This window comes from Homalodisca vitripennis, chromosome 1, assembly GCF_021130785.1.
Source record: "Homalodisca vitripennis isolate AUS2020 chromosome 1, UT_GWSS_2.1, whole genome shotgun sequence".
In the NCBI taxonomy this organism is placed as follows: Eukaryota; Metazoa; Arthropoda; class Insecta; order Hemiptera; family Cicadellidae; genus Homalodisca; species Homalodisca vitripennis.
Genome location: NC_060207.1, coordinates 113,290,933 through 113,312,468, shown reverse-complemented (window position 1 = coordinate 113,312,468; position 21,536 = coordinate 113,290,933). Strand labels below are relative to the sequence as shown.

The window sequence follows — 21,536 nt, the reverse complement described above, 5'->3', positions numbered from 1 at the left end:
CTTCACAAACGGTCGTATAGTTATTTTGTGTCATGTTGGTTACTTTATATGGATATAGTTGGAGTGTATAGATGTAATAGCGGATAGATGTAATTGTCATGTTGGTTACTTTATATGGATATAGTTGGAATGTATGGATGTAATAGCGGATAGATGTAGTTGTCATGTTGGTTACTTTATATGGATATAGTTGGAATGTATGGATGTAATAGCGGATAGATGTAATGCGTATGTAGGGTATGCATGCATGAAAGGGATCAAAATTTAATAGGGAAGCAATCTTTGTCTTTCTCTCATTAATTGATTTAGAGTTTTGTTTCTGTAAGAATTTCTTTACGTTCTGTCTGGTTCCCTTTGTTACTTCATTGCATTGGTTCAATGGTTATTTTGTGTGACACACTATCATTCATTAGACTTTACATTACACTCTGTGTTGTTTGGAGGATTTTCTAAATATGTAGATCAATATAAGTAGTGCTTTATTTAGTTTGCAAATTATCGGGAGACAAGATATCCTACTGTTGAATTATTTCTTTATTTCTGGAAAATCGCCATCACACAGTATAATTACGTTTTTACAATACCATTTGTTAGCCTACACTTTGAATTATATGATTTTCCAGCAGAACTCTCAGCTGTAGCAAATAATATGACAATGCTAAAAAAGCGAGTTCCACTCAAATTTTGTGACAAACGTTCGGCTGACTCAGATATCATTGCGTCATAATGCGGTACTCAGGCACGAACAAAGCTATTGTACGTGACCTGCAGACTCGACTTATGACGCTGTTTCAGTGACAATATACGCGTATATGAGTATCATAGTTCTTTCGGTCAATCACAAGAAGGAGGTAGATATAATATGTGGCAACTGATAAGTTTATAATTTATTTATCATGGAAGTTATCTAAAAACTCCTTTGAGATCAAAAAGTGTATGTTGATATGGGTGAAAAGGATAATAATAAACATATCAAAATTCCCTACTAAATAATTCAAAACAAAAATAAAACTTTCAAATGTTCATACTTAATCCATTATGTTTTTAATAAATTAGTTATAATATCTAGAGGAACGGCCATAATTTCAATAATAGTCATATTTTTTATATCCGTAAATACACCCTGTTTAGTAGAGTAAAGAATATATTATCACTGTTTAAATTTGTTCCTGAATACTAACATGCCCTTAGTCTTTATCTAAGTTAAAAATTTCCAAACTAGCAGCGTCTACCTGCGGGTAACATATGAAATAAATATTTAAAATATTAATGAAATATCAATTTTTTGAACACTTTAAATGTGTATTAAAATTATCGTGTTTACTGGACTTTAAAATGTTTTTTTTAATGATCAAGTTTCTTTGGTTAGTTCAAACATTTATTTAATATTTTTTATATGGCTAATAATAATCTGCGTATATAATGTGTTTGCTTTTTTAGTCTGAAAATGCAATTTTAGTTTTGTATAGGACTTTTTTATTTAAAGCAACTAATTGTAACTACATAATTTACATAAAAAATTTGTATAGTTATATTAGTTTCATTAAATTTACGGACGAGTTTTCTTTATTAATTTATAGCGTTCGAAAAGTCATTATGAACTAACATACTGAAACATTTTCTATTTTAGGTTTGCAATACAAAACAAATTATATAATATAATTATGCTTTTTACACGAACTCAGAAAGATTTCTTTGATTGCTTATCAAGCAGTAGTTTGACACAATGTCTATGCTGTAGTAATGCACATCACTACAAGGAGACGTTCAGATCCAAACCAAACACTACCATATGTACTCACAGTATGTATCCGACATAAGCCGGTCAATGGTGTCTTGTTTCAGTTTAGAGTTCCTTTTCCCCATGTTTCCTGCGGCCAGTTACCGTGGACCCATCACACTGCAACACAAACATTTATTAAATATGCTGTCTAACGTATTCATATATATGTCTACATCTTGTTTAATGTGTATCTTAGAAAAATCTGGTACCTCAGGTTGATAAGGCACATAATTCGGATTTCATGTGATATGAGAGCCAACAGTCAATTTCATCAATCATTTGATTCAATCACACAAACACATTAGTTGTACAAGTCTTTTTTTATATTGTCAACAAAATAAACAGCAATTAACGTGAATGATATCAATCAGTTAGGAATATCATGAACTGAAACTGATATAAGATGAGTATTGGTGTCCACATGCTCACTCGTGTTTAATGACCTCTTCCATACATAGAAGCAGTGGAAATATAGTTTCACTTGGAGATACGAGTTTTATAGTTCATATGGGACCTCGGAGAAGCGTCGGCTTTCCTAAAGAGTTTGTATATACTACTACTTTATTATTTCATCTATATTCATATTTTTATTTTAAGATAAAAATAAACTTATAACTCTAATATTTCTTTCAAAATAATGGTGTTTAAAATGTTTTAAATTCAGAAAAACTTTTGCACTAGTAGTAAATTTTCAATATAAATAATTGATTTTGAAAATAAGTAAATATTTGTAATATTTTTCCATAGAAATTTGTGTAGATATCAATAAATAACGTTTAACATAAATGAAAACATAACAAGATAATAAAATTAACAATGGAAATTTAGTTTTTCACTTTTCTTTATCTAATTATACCGTATAAGTTATAAAACTAAACATGTCGTAATTTAGAGAAAATTCTTAAGCCCTTAAATTATATTATTGTAAAATCAAAAACAAAATTAATTCTTTTGAAACTGCCAACCATTTACCAAGGGAAGATTGTTTATAAAGCTAAGGAATAAAAAAATCTAAATCAACATTCATATATTGTTAATTGAAGCATCCATACCTATTGATATAATAAAGGCAGTTGTATAAACATATTTTTTATTTTATTGCCCTAAATATATATAAACTCAAGATTACAAGTTCTTATTAGTACAAGAAATATTAACATCCAAGAATCAGACTCAGATATAAATCTAAATTATAATTTGTGAATGTCTAGTTAAAATAATTATAATCCATAAAAACAATATGGTGATTTTTTTTAGTATCAAACTAATTCAGATAGACATATTTATATAGTTCTTAATGTACTTTTTACCCCGGAATTAATAAATAGATGTCTTAAAAAAGTTCCGAAAAATTCTATACTGATGAAAAATACAGATTATAATATGAATGAAAATATAGAGAGATTGATTTATTGATCCAAGAAACAAAAGATAAAGAAACAATCAAAGTAGAAAAGCACTTTAGTTCTACCGGAGTTCTATCAGTATGGAAATGGCAAAATATAAAGTCAAATAAATAAATTCTGTGACATATTTTGGCACTATTTACTTGAATCACAAATCCCCAACTTGTGAAGTAATTTGTCAACTGAGTAGAACAGTGAAGAGTTAGTGTGCTGTCAGGTACATTGTGTCAAAGTTACAGTCTCTAAGAGAAACTGTAATTTACTTTTCCTTCACTTCGATCCTTTCACAATGGCTCCACTTCAATATTTGATAAGGTCCTTCCCAACTTCACGCCTCACCTTTATTTGTGCAGGACGTAGCAAAACTCTTCAGATTGATTTCTGCTATTAAACGTCTATTCGGGTAAATGTTTACTTCACTTTGTAAATATCTCATTCCATCTCTGATACAAAGAAATATTTCTTCATTACTTAAATATTATTGTTCATTTGAAATTGAAAGGATGAATGGATGAAATTGATGATTTGTGTATTGTTAGACACAATAGCTTCAACAATGCATAGTTACTGGGCAAAAATAGATAAATGAGTGTATTATAATATTTTTATTATTAAATTAATAACGCCATGGTTTTCCATTTGATTCAATATCAATCATTACAAACTTCACTTTTAGTTATAAAGACATTCTTCTCTAATGGAGTACTCATAATATTTAAAGTAAAGAATGTGCTTACAAATACTTTAGAATGGAGATATATGTCAAGGTGCCGTTTAAAATAACCTCACTGAGGGAAGGAATGAAAAACATTGTGAAAGAATGAAAAAGTGTTAAAGATCCCCGCAGACAGAGCTAGCTAATTGGGTGCTGGACTCTTCGGTTCCCATTGTTCCCAGCTCCTGAGGGAATCCTTGTTAGTATTCCACCGCTCAATAATATGGTGTAATTCAGCGAGTAGGGGTACCTGATCTGAGGCCGCGGTTATAGCCTTAGTGAGTGTGCGCTGCCCCCTCCCCCCCCCCTAGAGTTTTGCGTCTCCGAAGTGTTACAGTATTTAAAGATGAGCGAAGAAATCGACATGTTTTTCATATATATATATAAGAAATATATAAAGTTATGACTTATTTGTAATCTCGTTTTCTTAGGTAGTAATAAGGAATTGTTTAGTTTTTTTGCTTTAATATTTATGCAAAAGCTATAAACATACCCTAATATATAGCTTAAGGAAGTATCCTTAAAAAGACTAAAAATTTAATAATTAAAGTAAAATTCTTAAACTTAAGAAGTCATGCTAGCCAGGCAAGTGCATGCATTTCATTCATGATATATATATATATATATATATATATATATATATATATATATATATATATATCTTATATATATAAAAATCTTGAGTCACGATGTATGTTGCCAATAAACTCCAAAACGACTGAACCAATTTCAATCAAATTTCACATGTATCCGTAATTTAGTCTAACTTAGAAGATAGGATAGTTATTATCTGAATTATTCGCTTATGTCGTGAATATAAACGAATAAAATGAAGAAAAGTTTTCAAAGCGCCTGCACATTATAACCTGCAATTACGAGATAGATACGTATATTAAACAGTGAAACACTATTTGAAGGCGCTAAGTTATGATGTATAATTGTCTAAACTAAATTTTTGGTTGAACTTAAAGGTTGAGTGGTAGACCACTTTGTAATAAAATACATTATGCATGTACAATACATTTTTGACATATTTTCTTGATCGTGACATCAAGGTAAAATCTACATCGGGGTTGGAAATATAATTTACTTCAACCAGAAATGCTCATACGCGGGCAAAACTTACGAAAAGCGTGCGAAGCCGCGGGAAACAGCTAGTATAATAATAAAAATCCACATGGCTATATACTTTTCTAATATATATATATATATATATATATATATATATATATATTATATATATTAGAAAAATATATAGCCATGTGGATTTTTATTTCTATGGTATGTATCATTTGTAACTAAAAAGAACTTCTAGTCTATCACAAGTTAACATTCACCTCTAATGTAAAAATAAATACCTATAAGTCAGCCATTGTTCCATTGAACGGCCTTTTATTTCAATTTTTATGTTTCATCTGAATCGCTTCAGAACAGACACAATCATTCAAATGAAATTTCATATTACCTCTGTGTTTTAATTTAGAAGAGTAAAACATTTTTCTTCTCCTGAAAAGGTGTGCTAATGATGTGACTTTAATTCACTTTAGTTCAATTTCTGTCCCAACCACCTGTAAAAGATATTCAGCTATCTGACAACTACATGTCAACCACTAGTTTTGGATGGTTTATAATAATATATTTCGTACACGAATTTTTCATTGACTATTTCTATTCCTCGTATTCTGCAGCAATTATCACTAGTGTATAATAAATGTATGTTTGGGAACACAGAATTTAATATAGACGTGATCAAGATTATCTTAATGGAATTTTGTATGTGTCTTGAAGCACCCGTACAGAAAAAAACATTCTAACGTACTGTCACAAGAAATAACAGTATTGCGCACTTTTGCTATCTTATATGTTATAAGAAACTCCTAGACAAAAAGTTTCTTTATTGAAATATTTGATAAAGGCAAATGTTCAAACCCTGCTATTACTCCAAATCATACATTATCAATAACGAAATGTAAAAGGGCCGTACATTCCGGATTGTTACATCATGTTACAAGGAAGAGGAGGGGGTAACCAAATAAGCTGCCCCTTGCGTCGCGTTTGTAGACTGCGGCAAAATGCATTGCGGTTTTAGAGTGAGGCTAGTGTGTTAATAACACAACCACAGGCGACTCTTACTTCACTTAAAATGACCATACGGTTATACCACTTTATCATAAAGTAATATAAACAGACAGTAAGGAAAAATATAACTATAAGAATTTCATTTTATGTCGTTGTAGAACGGGTTTCCGCAGAACGCTTGCTCGGACAGCCCTGAGTACAACAAAGGGTAGTAGATAATATTTACAACACAAAATATAATTTATTTACATAATTTATGTTCCTTAATAATAAACTCTATAAATAATAGTTTCTTTACGTCATATTGACCAATTCTTTGTTTAAAATTTGTTATTGACCATGGATGATTTAAAAGTATACTACGATTTCGGATATTTGCCATTTTTATATGTTACAGATTTTTTGTAACATACTGGTAAACGTCCGAAATCCTACTATACTGACCAGGTCAACAGCTAGCTATAAGCCTGAAACTAAACCCTAATTTGTATATCTTCTGACTGACAGATCTACCAATCATGACACATTGATAGAGTGGTCACCCACTCCAGATGTCGTCAACATTCTTGGAAAAACTTCATACAGTTAGAATGAGAAGTATAGCGATATGCATGATTCTCTCGTATAAGTGGGTTGTTCGTAATAATTTTGTTGCAGTTCTCCCTTTTGTTGCATTTAAACTCCATCATTTAGTAGTAAAAGTGTTTAAGAGTTTTCGCCTAAATATGTCTCTCCTGACGTGTTTTCATGTCATTGGGAGCTTACTTTACCGCATCTCAGGACCGTGCTATCGGAAGGCAAAAGGTGTTGAATTTCTTCCCGATACAAACAGCGTTAGCTGTTTGGATACAATCATTAAATGTTTGATTGTATCTACAGACTTGTATCAGTTAAACTGTTCCCGTTTCTAATGATGTCAGCCGGGCTACTCTCCTCACTTAAATCTGGTGGCACACCTTCATTCTGTTAGGTAATTAATTACACATCCATCATACGGCATAAACATCAAAACCCCATGTTTACCTAGTTGTGTTCATCGCACACCCAAACCATTGCCAGTATTTATTGATAAAATATGGTGTAAACGATTATCCCGTATACAATCATCAAATTTGATAAACTATTTGTAAATAGCGGACTAAGGAACAAACGAATTTAATGAAAACATACCTGGTATAGTCAATAATCTGAAGGTATAATATAATCATAAGAGGCATAAAGTTATGGAAAATACAATGATATTTGTTTTGTTTTATTAGAATTGTAAAGAAAACAATGTATCTTTCTTGTTAATATCTCACGTTTATCGAGCGCAGCCCCGACTATTTTGCAAGTTTTCCAATTCACACTACGTAGAAACATTGCTACCACAGTTAAAATAACGTAGCTATTGTGAGAAAATTTGTTGCAATTTGAACGTTGAATTTCCTTCATTTAGTATTCCTCTTAGTGCAGCGTTTGAAATCTGACAATGTCACAGACTTGAGCCCTGGAATCTGCGCGCTTGAAAGAATACGCCCAGTGGTGTCCCTGTTTGTTCAGAAGGAAATTGTGTGCGTTAAAGGTAACCTCTAATCTATACATACAAATCTAAGGGCATAATATATACATAGCACTGATTACTTCTGGCTGGTTTGTACCATCCAGTGGAATCTACCACTTGACACAGTAAAAACCAATGTGTCACTTAAATCTGGGCAACCGGATGTCCAGGAGCTAACCGCAGATGTCGAGATTCTGGGGCGCAAAGGTAATTCGATAGGTCTAGTCTACTGCGGGAGATGACTGTTGGAGTTGGTGGGGTTCGTTCTCTATCAGACTAGCATCAACAAGGGTGTGACATCCCTGCCTGCTTTGACTGCAGGGGCTGGTTCAGAGCTTGCCTTCCCTTCTTCAGGGGGGACATGGCTCTGAGGTTAGTGCCCTAATTCTCCCTCATGGATCTCAAAAGGAGGCGGCCCCTATCTCCTAACCTTACCCATCCTAAATATCCTGTCACTCCGGAAGCAGCGCTAAGGTTCTTATAGAACTTTTTCACATAGTTAAAGAAACCTTCATTTTATAGCAAAGAAAATATGAAACATTAAAACAACACAAAGTTCTCATGTTTATACCATTAAATTAAAAAAGAAAACTGTACTTCTTTGTTATTATAATAGGAAAATAAAAAATATCAACCAATAATACTTTAAGATCTGTCTACAGTAAAAATTAAAATATTTAAATGTATGTTTACTTTATACTACCTATCGTCTTATGATTGACAAAACCGTTTAAGAAAATCATCATTTATTAATTGTATTGAATTATAGAGATAGGTTTGGCTGATAAAATATTTACTACAAAATAGATTTACTTAAAAAACAATAAGTATCCAGATTTTTAACTTTAATGTTTATTTATGTTACATATTCGTCACATGCTTCCTCTAAATCAAAACAGTATCGATTCGAGGAGATTGCAAGATGTACCGAAGTCCAAAGAAGTTTGAAGATCACAGAGTGATATGACTTGAGCACAAGTGGAAGAGATCGTAACGATAGGAGACACTACGAGAAACTTGGAGGAAAAACTGAGATGATAGGTGAAGAGAAGACAACGACATTGCCACTGTCTGTCTTCATTATGCGTAAGCTCTCCAGATAGACATCAACTGCCACTTGTTCTTCTACCTCCATTTTCTTGTTTTATATAATACTACCATTATTCTCCTTCGTGCAAAAAATTGTGGAATTCCGCCGTTTATTCAATCATGACCAACCGATAAAAATGTAATTGATTTTTGTATAGTTACGGTATTACATCAGTAAATAACAGCCCTATTGTACACATAATATGACAGGATATGGTTTTGAAATAGTAGCTTTGATGGTATGAAAAATGGTGAAGTACATACAACAAATGGATTTTTTGTAATTATTTAGGTAACAGTTTTGCGCTGTATCAAAGTTGGAATTGTCGTGAAAATGAAACACGAAGGGCTCAGGATTATTGTTCTGCAATAGTGCAACAGTGCATTGTTATACTCAAATGTTTCATATTAAATATTACTTCTTTTTCTTGAAGAATAAACTCAGATATTTTACATATATTTGTATGAAGGTAAAACATATTTTGTGTGGTTCAAAATCCCCGACATTCAGAAAGAGTAAGTTAACGAACAAGTGTCAGCTAAGAATTGTCTTATTCATATTAAATTAATAAACTATTTAAAACATCTTTTTCTCTCCTGATGTATCTGTATCTACATTCCGAATTTGAATATAATAGCTTATGTAGTTCGTGTTTAAATAATCATGCAAATATATTTTGCCAAAATTTACGGAATAAAGCTACGTAAACATGGTTAGGCCATAGAGAGGCGCCATAAATTTGCGATCAACAATAAAGTCTGTAGCAAAACGATATAATAAGATCTTGTTTTAATCCATCCAGTGCTGTACAGTGAAGTTCAAGAGCACATATGTACATCCAGCACCAGAAAACTCTTTGTTGAGGTATAGACACTAGCAGCCGATAAGAATGTTACAGCCGTCGGACAAAATCCCTCCATTACTACGCAGAACTGCATGTTAGGCTGTATGATTATTTTTCACTAGTGTTCATTCCTTTTTATAAATAAATATTAATTTATTTCATATTCATAATTATCTAAAATCCACGTGTCACATAGTTAATGTGAGTAACTTTTGTTATAATATATTCAATAATATATACAGAAAATGATTTGTTATGTAAATAAGTGTGTATACGTCAACAATTTTTATTCAAAATTTGATTCTACTAATGTTATACAGTATACTCGAGTTATCTTGATAATTAAAGTGATATTAAGAGGTAAAACAAGGAAAAAATGTAAAATTGAGTCTTACGTGCATATTTGTTAGCTTTATTTGTTTAGCTCTGTCTAGAGGTCAGACGTATATAATTAATATCACTATACAACTGTGCATATTTATTTCTCTGGAATTGTATTACAGATTTTGAGTTATATAATAAAATTATAAAAATATTTTATAAATAATTCAAGGAAAATTTATTTTGAATTAAATTTTAACTACACAGCAATAGGGTCGATATAAGTAAAGTTTAATTTTTTTATGAATATGAATAAGCAATCTTTTGATTTTCTTTATGAAGATAAAACCAGATCATTATTCTATTAACCCTCTTTATTCAGCAAAAGCACTTTTGATAGACATGTTTCTGGCAAATTACATTAAGGCTAAACAGAAAATACCAAAGCGAACGGTAAGTTATGGTGTTATACTGAAAACAGTAAACGTTACCGTTGCTCGTGTAACAATAGAGAGCTGAGTTGTAAATGTTATAACGCTAGGTCATAAAGTATCGGGAAGTAATCATAACTTGAGTAATATACATCATTATGTTTTGTACTGAGCAGACAATTAAACACAACTGTATTCAGAGAGTTGCGTCACGGGCAATTAAACATTCACCCTGAATCAGATCGAACTATAAACGTACAATGCTCTTTAGCTGTTCAGACATCCTTTGGGTTTCAATTAAAGATTTGTATTGATGCAATATTGTAGTTATATTGCAAACAGGTTTTACTTCCATCTAAATCATCTCAGTCTTAAACAGTTTGTTAAATCACTTACAATTTACTTATCTACTGAACTTTGAACTATAGTATACTCTCTATTTCTTTACGTTTTTCTTTACCATGATGTACCTGGTTATACAGGATTTCCATATTTGATATATACTGTGTAAAGAGAGGCTAATTACAAGATCGATGTACGTTGTTGCTAAAAAATAGTAATAAAGGACAGATCCGCAATAGCAATATCAATAGAAATCTATTATTGATAGACAGTATACTTTCCTTTTTCTGATTTGCATTATTGGTGGAAGTGAGTAGGTTTTAATGGAAAAGACATTTTTTATACCTCCACATTAAAATTATTTAAAAAAGCGCTTTCGCCGGTTAAGGCATCATTAGTTTGATACAGTATAGGCTACTTTCCTATTATTCTACATAGGTTAACCATGGCTACGGGCTTTCCTTTCAGTGTTATGATCGCTGGATTGCTATCTTCCTGCTAATAAATTTGTTTATAGATGTTTCCTGTATATAACAGCTATACAGAGTCATAACGTACATGCACGTCGTGTGAAATAAAGAGAACAGTAAGGCGATGGTCGACACTAGGAAGATTAAATGGCAGCCGCCTCCGGCTTTATGGTTTTACCTGGGTCTCAATGTCATAAAGTGTGGACAAAATGTCGAGGATTGTTTTATTGTCATGATCTTTCCAGGTTTTTAGGATAATTCTCTTTTTTATATTAGTATCCAAATAACCTAATCCCAACAGAAGGTTAACTTAACGATTGGTTTTGCTAATGTTTTGTATGAAACCTGAATAAGTTTGGATTTAAGAAAATTATCGTGCCGGTGTATTATGTTTACAATTTAATGTGATGATTTTCAGACTAGCAGATATTTTAGCTCTTTTTTGTATTATATGTCTGTTCTATAATACTCACATGTACCTCTCTTTTTTCTCTATAGAGAATAAATAATCGAGACAAAAAGATGCTGCATTTTCTCGTTTTATTCTCTAGATGTACTGTGAACAGACAGACGAACGGAGTATCAAAGTAGCCGATAGACTGTAACGAAAGTCTTACCAATCAACTAACCTAATGTCACATTTACTCGTTTTATTCTCTAGATGTACTGTGAACGGACAGACGAACGGAGTATCAAAGTAGCCTATAGACTGTAACGAAAGTCTTACCAATCAACTAACCTAATGTCACATTTACTCGTTTTATTCTATAGATGTACTGTGAACGGACAGACGAACGAACGGAGTATCAAAGTAGCCGATAGACTGTAACGAAAGTCTTACCAATCAACTAACCTAATGTCACATTTACTCGTTTTATTCTCTAGATGTACTGTGAACGGACAGACGAACGGAGTATCAAAGTAGCCGATAGACTGTAACGAAAGTCCTACCAATCAACTAACCTAATGTCACATTTACTCGTTTTATTCTCTAGATGTACTGTGAACAGACAGACGAACGGAGTATCAAAGTCCCCGATAGACTGTAACGAAAGTCGTACCCATCAACTAACCTAATGTCACATTTTAAGACATCATATCATTGAGCTCAGTCTATGTACAGTTATAGTATTCTATGGTTTAGTCATAATTTTCGACATATCATTCAAACATACGAATAGAATTGAAAGTTTCCAAACCCCTGCAGTCATTCTTAGCTAGCGGTTAGCCAATGATTAAATGTAAATAAATTTATCATTTTCAACTGTATTTTTTTTAATAAGATTTTGTAAAATTTCTGTATTTTTGGCATGAATTGCTGTTTTTTACCTGTCCGTCTGTTTGATAACTTTGTGTAGAAAATTCCCATAGATTTAAACATTGCTAAACGTGTTCCTTTTAGTTGGGGGAAGAGTTTAGGTTTAGAATTAAAATTCCAAAAGAGCAACACAAAAAAAAAAACACTTAAACGCAGTTCGTTAAAGACCTTTGCTGCGTTCTATTGGATCATGTGATATTTTGTTCATGCATATCAGTTAACAAGCGTTTAGAGTGATTTTGTTTGAAAATTTTAACTCCATATCTTCGTTATTTCATATGTTTAAATTTAAAATAACGAAGCAAAAACACGTTTTAAAAATATTTAAATAATTTACCTGTATTTTTTCAATAATTCTATAATATTTTTAACTCCCTGTATACAAATACCTTGCACCAATTTGTGATCTTTATACGACAACTTATTTACTATTTTCCAATTCATGATGTAAAATTAAAACAATACACGTACATCTAATTTACTCTTATTCGCCCAAACTATTTACTCAAATTAAAGAGATGTAATTCTTTAACCGTGAACAACTCTTTATCAAGGATCAGAAGAATATAAGAACAGTGATACGTTTAATTTTTCTCCTTTTTACACTGCCGGTAACATAAACAGAATCAATTCGGGAAAAGGATGAAGACAAGATGAAAGGGATAATATGGAGAGTGTTGAGAGTGCAACATTAAACTCACCCAAGTCCCAAACTTAGGAGTGGTAGATAAGTCTAAGCCCCGCATTGCTCTGACAGCTATATTAGTCATTTATGACAAATTTACATGGGAGCTCTAACAAATCCTATTCTTGCTTCCACTAATCAGCAGAGCTATGCCTAGGGCCTCCGCACGAACAAATTGCATATCAAGTGGCCTTCAAGTGACTTTTACATTGGATGAGAAACACTAAACACTTACAGTATTTACAACAGAATGTGTGCGGCTGAACCTGAACATGTATATTTAAACCAAAGTACTTCAATATTTGTACATAATTTAATCTCGAGTAATTTATTTTCTACATATACGTTTTTATCTCAAAACTACTGGATATTAAAGCTTATTCTGAGTTTTTTTCACTATGAAAACTCATTGTTAAGTGTTTCCACCAAGAGGTATTTCGAAGTTTCGTATAAAGCTTCAAAAAAGTACAACACATTCTAAGTACTATAAAATCCATTATTAAGGCAACAACCTTCGTATAGCATTTCCTATAACATGGTTAACCATGTCCTATTTAATATAGGGGGTAATAATGTTTACAGCTATTCGGTATTTTCAGCAAATACTAACGCATTCAGTCTTAAAGACGTGGCGTCGCTTGTATTACGTTGACATTATGTAGGTTTTCAACGAATTTTTGTGGTTTTCTCAATGTGGTTTTCCTGGATTTCCGACGGCATTTTCTGTTATTACACAAAGTATCAAAATTTAGTTAAGCAAAGGAATAACATGGGCGATGTTCTGTCTACACAACACATATGGATGGACGCAGCTGAGAGGCGGGAGGAGCTCTTCCTTTATGAAGGGTCATTGGTACTAGAAAAACACAATAAACAATTATAGACTTGTACTCATTGAGATAAAAATATTTACCCCATCAATCTTCCATTAAAAGGTAAATAACGGTCTAAAAAGCTACAATATTACTAGTATCCATACATTTTCAAGAAAAAAAATAGAACTGCAAGAAAGTAAGGCTTCTAATATTTGGATAAGCAATTTGGATGGAAATTATTTTAATTTGTACGATATGAGTCATATTCTTAATTTTAAAATGGAAGTAGTAGTACACCTTATATGAATACAATTTATCTTTCACTTTCATGTAATTTTAAAACCTCTATTTCTGGCTTTAAATAGTATTTCCACGCTCATCAGTAAACAATACAATTCCTATATACTAGCAGCATAACACCATATTTGCTGGGAAAAAATGCACAGAAATTCTGGTCGTTAAAAACATAAAGCTCCATAATACTCCATTGTTCTGTAAGGGCTCTCGCTACAATATATCGCCTTGATGGACCATTAATCCACTCAACTGAGTAATTGAAATCCACCCACAGAGGGAGAACAGCGAGAGTGATTACTAGCAATACATCTGCGCAATTACTGGCATAAAACTGTGGAAATAACAGTAACCTAACTACAGATTAAGATTATTTTTTGATTGATAAGTAAAAATTTAATTTGTTTAACTGTAAAGTATTTTAATAAATAATTGTCTAACTCTTTGGCTATAGCAATTATCCCAAACAAATCTCTTGTACTTATAACTAACTGCGTGCAATATTTCTAACTCCATTTCCAAAAAAACGTTGACAAATTTAGCACAACAACGAAATTACCTATTAGAATATTACTTTTAATGCTGTTTGTGCCTAAGTAATAATCAGTTTTGAATTGATAATTCTTAGGTCTACGGATAGTAACATAATTTAAAACAGTTTTCTTGGTATAAGCGGTCATTTAGATGAAAACGCTAAATTTAATTATTGAGATTCATAAATATATCTATAACAAGGTAGGTATTAATTAGTTACAGAATAAACCGTAAGTTTGTTTGAACTAAAAGGCAGAAAAACTTGGATTACGAATGATACAATTAATATGAACAACACAACCTACAGTAGGTTCAAAAAGTTCACCATTGACAAACTTGAACTTTCATCTTTTAAGCAAATAAAAAATAAAAATCTCCCAATATTTCAAGGTTGAACTGCCATCCCAATACTCGAACTGCGACCAAGAAATGTTAGGCATAACTTTTGAGGTTCAGACAGTCTTCATTTAAATTTCTTTAGCACTATACTGTTTTGTTATCATTGGAAAGGTACTAAAACATATATTTTCTAAAGCTATAAGTGTTTTGCCTTTATTTGTATTAAACATATCAGATAATAATTAAAAGTTTTAAAACTTATAAAATATATTAAACACCTACACACTACACCTAAGTGTATATGTGTGTGTGTGTTTATAAATTTTACTAAAAATTTTAAACAAGTTTAAGAGACAAATGTTTAAAATGCATCTTGTGGGATGAACATTATTTTTGGGTTGCTTTGATAAATATTTCAAATATGTCCCCGCAAAATCCCAAATCGTGTACAAACCCTTGTGAATGAATATTTTACGATATGGGACATAATGACATTTTGTAGGACATGCTGTGTATTTTATTGATTTTTATTTTACTAGGTATGCAATAAATATCAAAAACATTAATATAAATACAAGTGGAGAAAAACAAAGGGAAGATGTCAAAAATTCCCGATGCACTAAAATTTTAAAATCTGGCCTGGTCTGGGACTTTATTTGTAGGCCGAATGAAAGGGGGTTTCCTCATATGCACACACGAAATGGACACTAACTGAGTGTTTTACACATCTTATCTTATAATGATCAAAAACGAAAAAAGCAAAGAAGTAACATTCGGATTCCGACTAAACATCTAAACATCAGAAAGACCGGGATTTCTATTTAACAAAAGAACATCATATATTTATAAATAGTGTTAATAATGTAACTTTGTAAAAATGTAGAGAAATATTAAACAAAAAATGAAGAAAATGCTGTTTAAATATAAAATATAATTCTAACAAGTTTTATTCTGCTTCTTTGAAAATAATTTGAAAATCTCTTTGTATTTTGTACTTTGTAATTTGAAAACCTTTTTGTGCCTCCATGACTGCGTGCGTGCGTGCGTGCGTGCGTGCGCGCGCGTATGTATGTGTATGGTGTTGACACTTTATAATATAAGAGGAGGGTGTGTATGTTACCCTGTTAAACTAAGTTAGATTATAGAAATATTATACGTAAATGGTCAATAAATCCTGGCTGGTTTATGATCGTACTTGTTAATAGAGACGCACCGCGTACAGCTAAATTCAACGTCTTCAAATTTATCCTTGACAACCAAAAGGATATCCAGAATCGGTATATCACTTATCACAAATATCGAAGCACTGGGGTTAAAGAATAAATCGATCAATATGTTTAGGTTTATGAGGAGTATGATTTTAGGAGTGGGTGCTTCCTTCGTGATTAACCCTTCCTTGCCCATTTTACCTCGAACAAAACCTTTCCCTTCTTTAAAAGGTGACATCACCGAGGTAGTGCCTAGTATCTCTCCTCGTGGTGCCTGGACAATCGGATCTTTTTCAGTGGATCATCCTCAGTAACCTGTCATTCCGGAAACGCGAAGAAGGTCTAATGATTTACTGTTTCTCCCAAGATTAAAAAGACAATCAGAGAGGTGTGTACTTTTAATGTAACCGGAGGCTGCGTTCTGCCAATATATTCTCTTTAATTATAATTATGATCTTTACTTTATATCGAGGTAGGAGTAGACCACATTACGTTTCACATAACAGGCTTTGCTGAGGTTATAAATGGTTAAATGCAAAGTTGCAAATCTATAGCGTATTTCAATCTAAAGAAGCCCTGCGGAAACATAAAGAGCTACCTGTTACAATAAATTATGTATCAGAAAAGTAATGTTTATATCCTCCTGGCAAAAAAAAAAAATTGTGTGAGTACCCTCAATGATAACGTATCACTGAAGCTCATCCAAATTCCATGTTTGAACATTAATCGTCATAGAACTTATTCATGCAAAATAAATAGATGAAATTTGCTCCAAAAGATATATTTTGTGCCTTGCGTTAGGTTGCATGACAGTATTCGAATGAAAAAAGTTCTGATGAGCTTGGGAGAGTACGCAAGAGTACACTCAAATCAAATCTTATCACCGACTTTTAACATTGACTTTCCACTGTATTAATTTTTATATTATTATGCTATGAATGACAATTTAACATGTTGAAATTATCATATGGTTGCACTCTCTTTGTTTACAAATTGATTTATTCTGTTAGTTTGCCGTTGACATCGACCAATATAAAGAAGATTCACTGGCACTGAGCCAAATTTCATGCAATTACATGCAGCACCATTGATCTCAGTGTTTTCTTGTCTATAGGTTTGTTATTTTTCAACATTGTACGAATGTACAGACAGACAGATGGACATTTTTTAGCTCCTCGAGTAATTTCATAGCACCTTGAGGTTCTGCAAATGATCAGTAAACTATCGTTACAATTATTATAATTACTAATTATTATCTAAAACAAAGGCTGCTCATATCTAAAAAGGTACCATGTTCAGAATAATCACAGCTCAAATATTGGTAATGCAAATATTCCCTCAAGATAGTTTGCACATCGAAAGAGATCGCACGTACACAACAATAAACCACTATTCAAATGTTGGCATTTTTATTGTGTTCGCGAGAATTGCAAATCACATTAAAAGATAGAGCCTGATTAGAACAAAAATTGTAAACAATTTTTTTTAAACATTCTCTAAACCAAAATAGAACAATAAAATTCTTAAAAGGACCTTTCATAGTAGATTCAAGCCACTCTAATTGATTATAAGCTGAGATAGTGTTAAATATTATATTCGTATATTCCTATTTAATCAAAACATATAGGCTATGTTATATGATATGTTGTCATTAACATTAATATGGGCGGTGTATAAAAAGTAGATTGGGAATCTATAATCAAAGAAACCCTATGTTTCATAGTGATATATAAACATAATTAGTGATAACATTACAATATATTGGAGATTATGAAACAAATTCTTGTTATATATTTTACAATTACACTTTGAAAACTGTATTTGAATAGACAATTTAATGAAAAAATCTAAAACGTGTGAGATTCTGTTACACATCATACAAGTTTTCCTTTGATACACTTTTTGACTATCTTTTGTTAATAGAGTACTTACACAATAGAATACTTAATTTACTCTAGCAACTACAAACTGAACGAAAAGCACTATTCATATTGAAAAATCACAGTGACCCCTCAAAGTGTAAAGGTCTTGTCGGAGTCAAAGAGCAATGATTTTGTAGTCATCTGGTTGGAACACAAAGAACAGTAATGCTACTAAATGAAGTTTGACCTCCGGAACACACAAAGGACTTCACTATGGCTCAACTATCAAAGGAACAAGAGATGAAACGTCGGCCTTGAGCAGGCAACACTGGAATACCATTAGATAATCATTAGACTAAGTTTGATACGAGCAAAAGTAAACCGAGCGTTGACCAGGCTTTGAACTTTACTACAAAGCTTCACATAGTAACATTATATACAGCTAATTTGTTTCACCAAACACCAGGCGCTGCACACTGTGAATGCAATATGATAATTCAATTTACCTTTTCATCATTAGATAAGGATTTAAATCTTCATATTTCTTTCTAAGTATGAGAATTTTCAGTTAGTTTTATTTTATTGTATTCCCTAAGTTTGAATTAAATTTTCACTTTCATATACTGTACGTGTCATCGTTTTTAGTGATAAAATCAATATAAAAAAATTAGCTGAATAAAGATTTATTCATGTTTATCCATTAATGAGAACCTGACGTTTTATTGTTAAACACAATAATTGGATAAGGTATAGTTTCAATAAACATCTATTACCTTTCTCCAGATTTATATGGTGAATATTATTAGCGCAAAAATAATACAAAACACAAAAAGGTATTTGTGTGATATTTAAGAGAAACCCAGCATAGTATTATGTGTATGGCTCTTTTTTAAATTACATTAATTATATTAATTATTCCAAACAGGTTTTCTTAACTAATACCTAAATGTATGAAATATTGGATGACACTCTATTAAAAAGAAAACGTGTATGACTTCTTTAATCAGCTTTTTTGCGTAAAATAGAACCGTGATTTGAATTATATTGGATATGTTATATATTTGTATCTAATGCACTGCCGAATTTTACTAAAACCCTTTCTAGTTCGCTCTCTTAGCTGCCTGATAAGTACAAAACGTGTAATCGATTTTAAACCAACTTTACAAAGACGTAGAGGCTTGATATCTTGAACTCAGGGCAGAACTGGATGACAATGTAATAATGTACAATAATAATAATACAGATATATTTATAGTTAAGTAAACATAATTATCAAAATGTTTACTCTCGTCTTATGGGTAACCATCATGCTAATGAGACAATGTAGTATAAACAATTTAGTGAACTTACAGCGTATACTGTGAAAGTTACTTTTCAGTATTTTACCTACATGTGATATCGGTAACTTACATAATACGGTAAATTACTTAAATTTCTGATAAAGTCACTCTTTTGCTGGTTGGTTTCGTTAATAAGATTGAACATTTTTAATTAAAGTTCAATCTTGTCTTCATGACAAGTTAAACAGCAAACATCATTCAGTAACATAATATTATCGACAAAATAACGTGTTAAAGTTTCTTTTATAGAGAACGGCAAAATATACCTGATAATATATTTAATACTTTACACATTTCACAGATACTTTCTAATACCATGGTTGCTCTATCCATCATTCTCGGATCTTACAATCCTTGTTGTTCAACGTTGTGGTTTTTAATTTAAAATAGTAATAATAAAAGAATATTATACATCCATGCACGCAATGCAAAATGTTCTAATTTCCTTTAATTAATAATAATAATAATATTCTAATAAAATTAATAACAAAATATGTTAATTCATTTCTCAGCGCGGATAGCTGGAAAAACCCTTAAACGAGACTCCTTGTTTTTCTCTCACAATAATGTTCAATGAATATTTATAAAGTGTATTTTTAATCTTGAATAAGATCGAAAATACCTGCAGAGTTGGTCTATAATGAAGTTTATACTTACTATGAATATATACATTTTATTAAAATATAAATTAAAATATTTCTCAATGTAGAGCTATACAAGTGTTTTAAAAATATATACCAAGCCAATCAAGCAAGATCGTAATTTTTAAACAGCCTCTTTATGAATTCGAATCTTTCTAAATAAACTCCATAACCAAACGTTTTATTATATCGTGATAAACAGACGGTTACCATCTCGGAGAATTCTTAACTCTCAGGGTTTCATGGCTTTCTCAAGTTGCCAGCCTTATTATCTAAATCGATTCGTTTATGAGCCAAGTCTTACTGACACAAATAAAGCAAGCTGATAACATTAACACTGTCCTATTATCACATGTATTCTCGTTAAAGATTAACTTAACAACAGCAGTATACTCCTCAGCTAAACGTTTTATTAACCCATGATAAACAGACTTTTTATTTTAACCTTCTCTGCAACCTTCAGGTATAACAGAATAAAAAATATCCAGATAAGAAGATTAGTAAAACCATTTATGCAAATATGAAGTATGCAGTGCTTGCTCAGTTACTGGCTAACTCTTATCGTTAATTTATAATTGTAATAAAACCTATCTTAGTTGTCTTTTGACATAATTAGGCTTCTCAGATGTGTGTTTGAATATACATTGTTGATCGAGGAAACAAGACAAAATCAATCAGGGTAGGAAACTTACTAGGATCGGAGTAAATTACAATATCCATAAAATTACGGCTTAAGACATAGTGTAGTGATTGTGGAAATATGGAAAACTTAGCATTAGCGTCAAAATATAGTCCACTTGAACCACGAAAGTGTTAAAGCACCGTATAGAGTGCTCATACACTAAAAATGTCTACGAAATTGCGTGCAAAGCTGCGAGTAACTTGCTAGTATCCTACATAAAATAACTAAAGCCGTTACTTAGTCAATAGTTATACAGTCTTACAACTACAGTAATTTTAGTTTGTGAGAAACGTAACGTGTATTTCACTGTTTAATATTAGAAGAACTAAATTTGTAATTAAATACTTGTGTAAATTAATTAATTCCTTAAGGAATGACGTAGTGATATGTTGAGGTATAGATTGATATCGACCTGTAACGGAATGCGATATTATTAGTTTTTAGTAGTATTGTATTTTTAGTATATTAGTTAATCTAGTTTTTGTTAAATAGCAGCCGTCCATAAAAGAGAGGAAAACGAATATTTACAAAATATAATATTTAATTGAACCAGGATACAGAGTAGCAGGTTTGAGAATTTCTAACTTATACCTGTAGAAAAGCTTTCTGTATAACAGTTTTTTAACCGTTCATAAATTTGAAAAATTGTGATATTAGAATAAATCGCCTGTTAAATCAGAAACATATAGATCTATGATACACATAACATACTAAAATAAATAACGCTTTGATAAGTAGAACGTAGCGGTGTAGATCAATCGAAGTACAGGAAATGATCTGCGTTCTCTCCTCCC

At 31.6% G+C, this 21,536-nt stretch overlaps 1 protein-coding gene across 1 annotated transcript in view; it reads right to left on the bottom strand.

The window, feature by feature from the left end:
• Positions 1 to 21,536, bottom strand: part of LOC124369605 (frequenin-1) — a 211,177-nt gene that overhangs the window by 70,867 nt on the left and 118,774 nt on the right. Inside the window, exon 2 of the mRNA XM_046827658.1 lies at positions 1,803 to 1,900. Within this exon, the coding sequence (XP_046683614.1) occupies positions 1,803 to 1,866 (64 nt within the window). The 5' untranslated portion in view covers positions 1,867 to 1,900. The remainder of the gene's footprint in view (positions 1 to 1,802; positions 1,901 to 21,536) is intronic.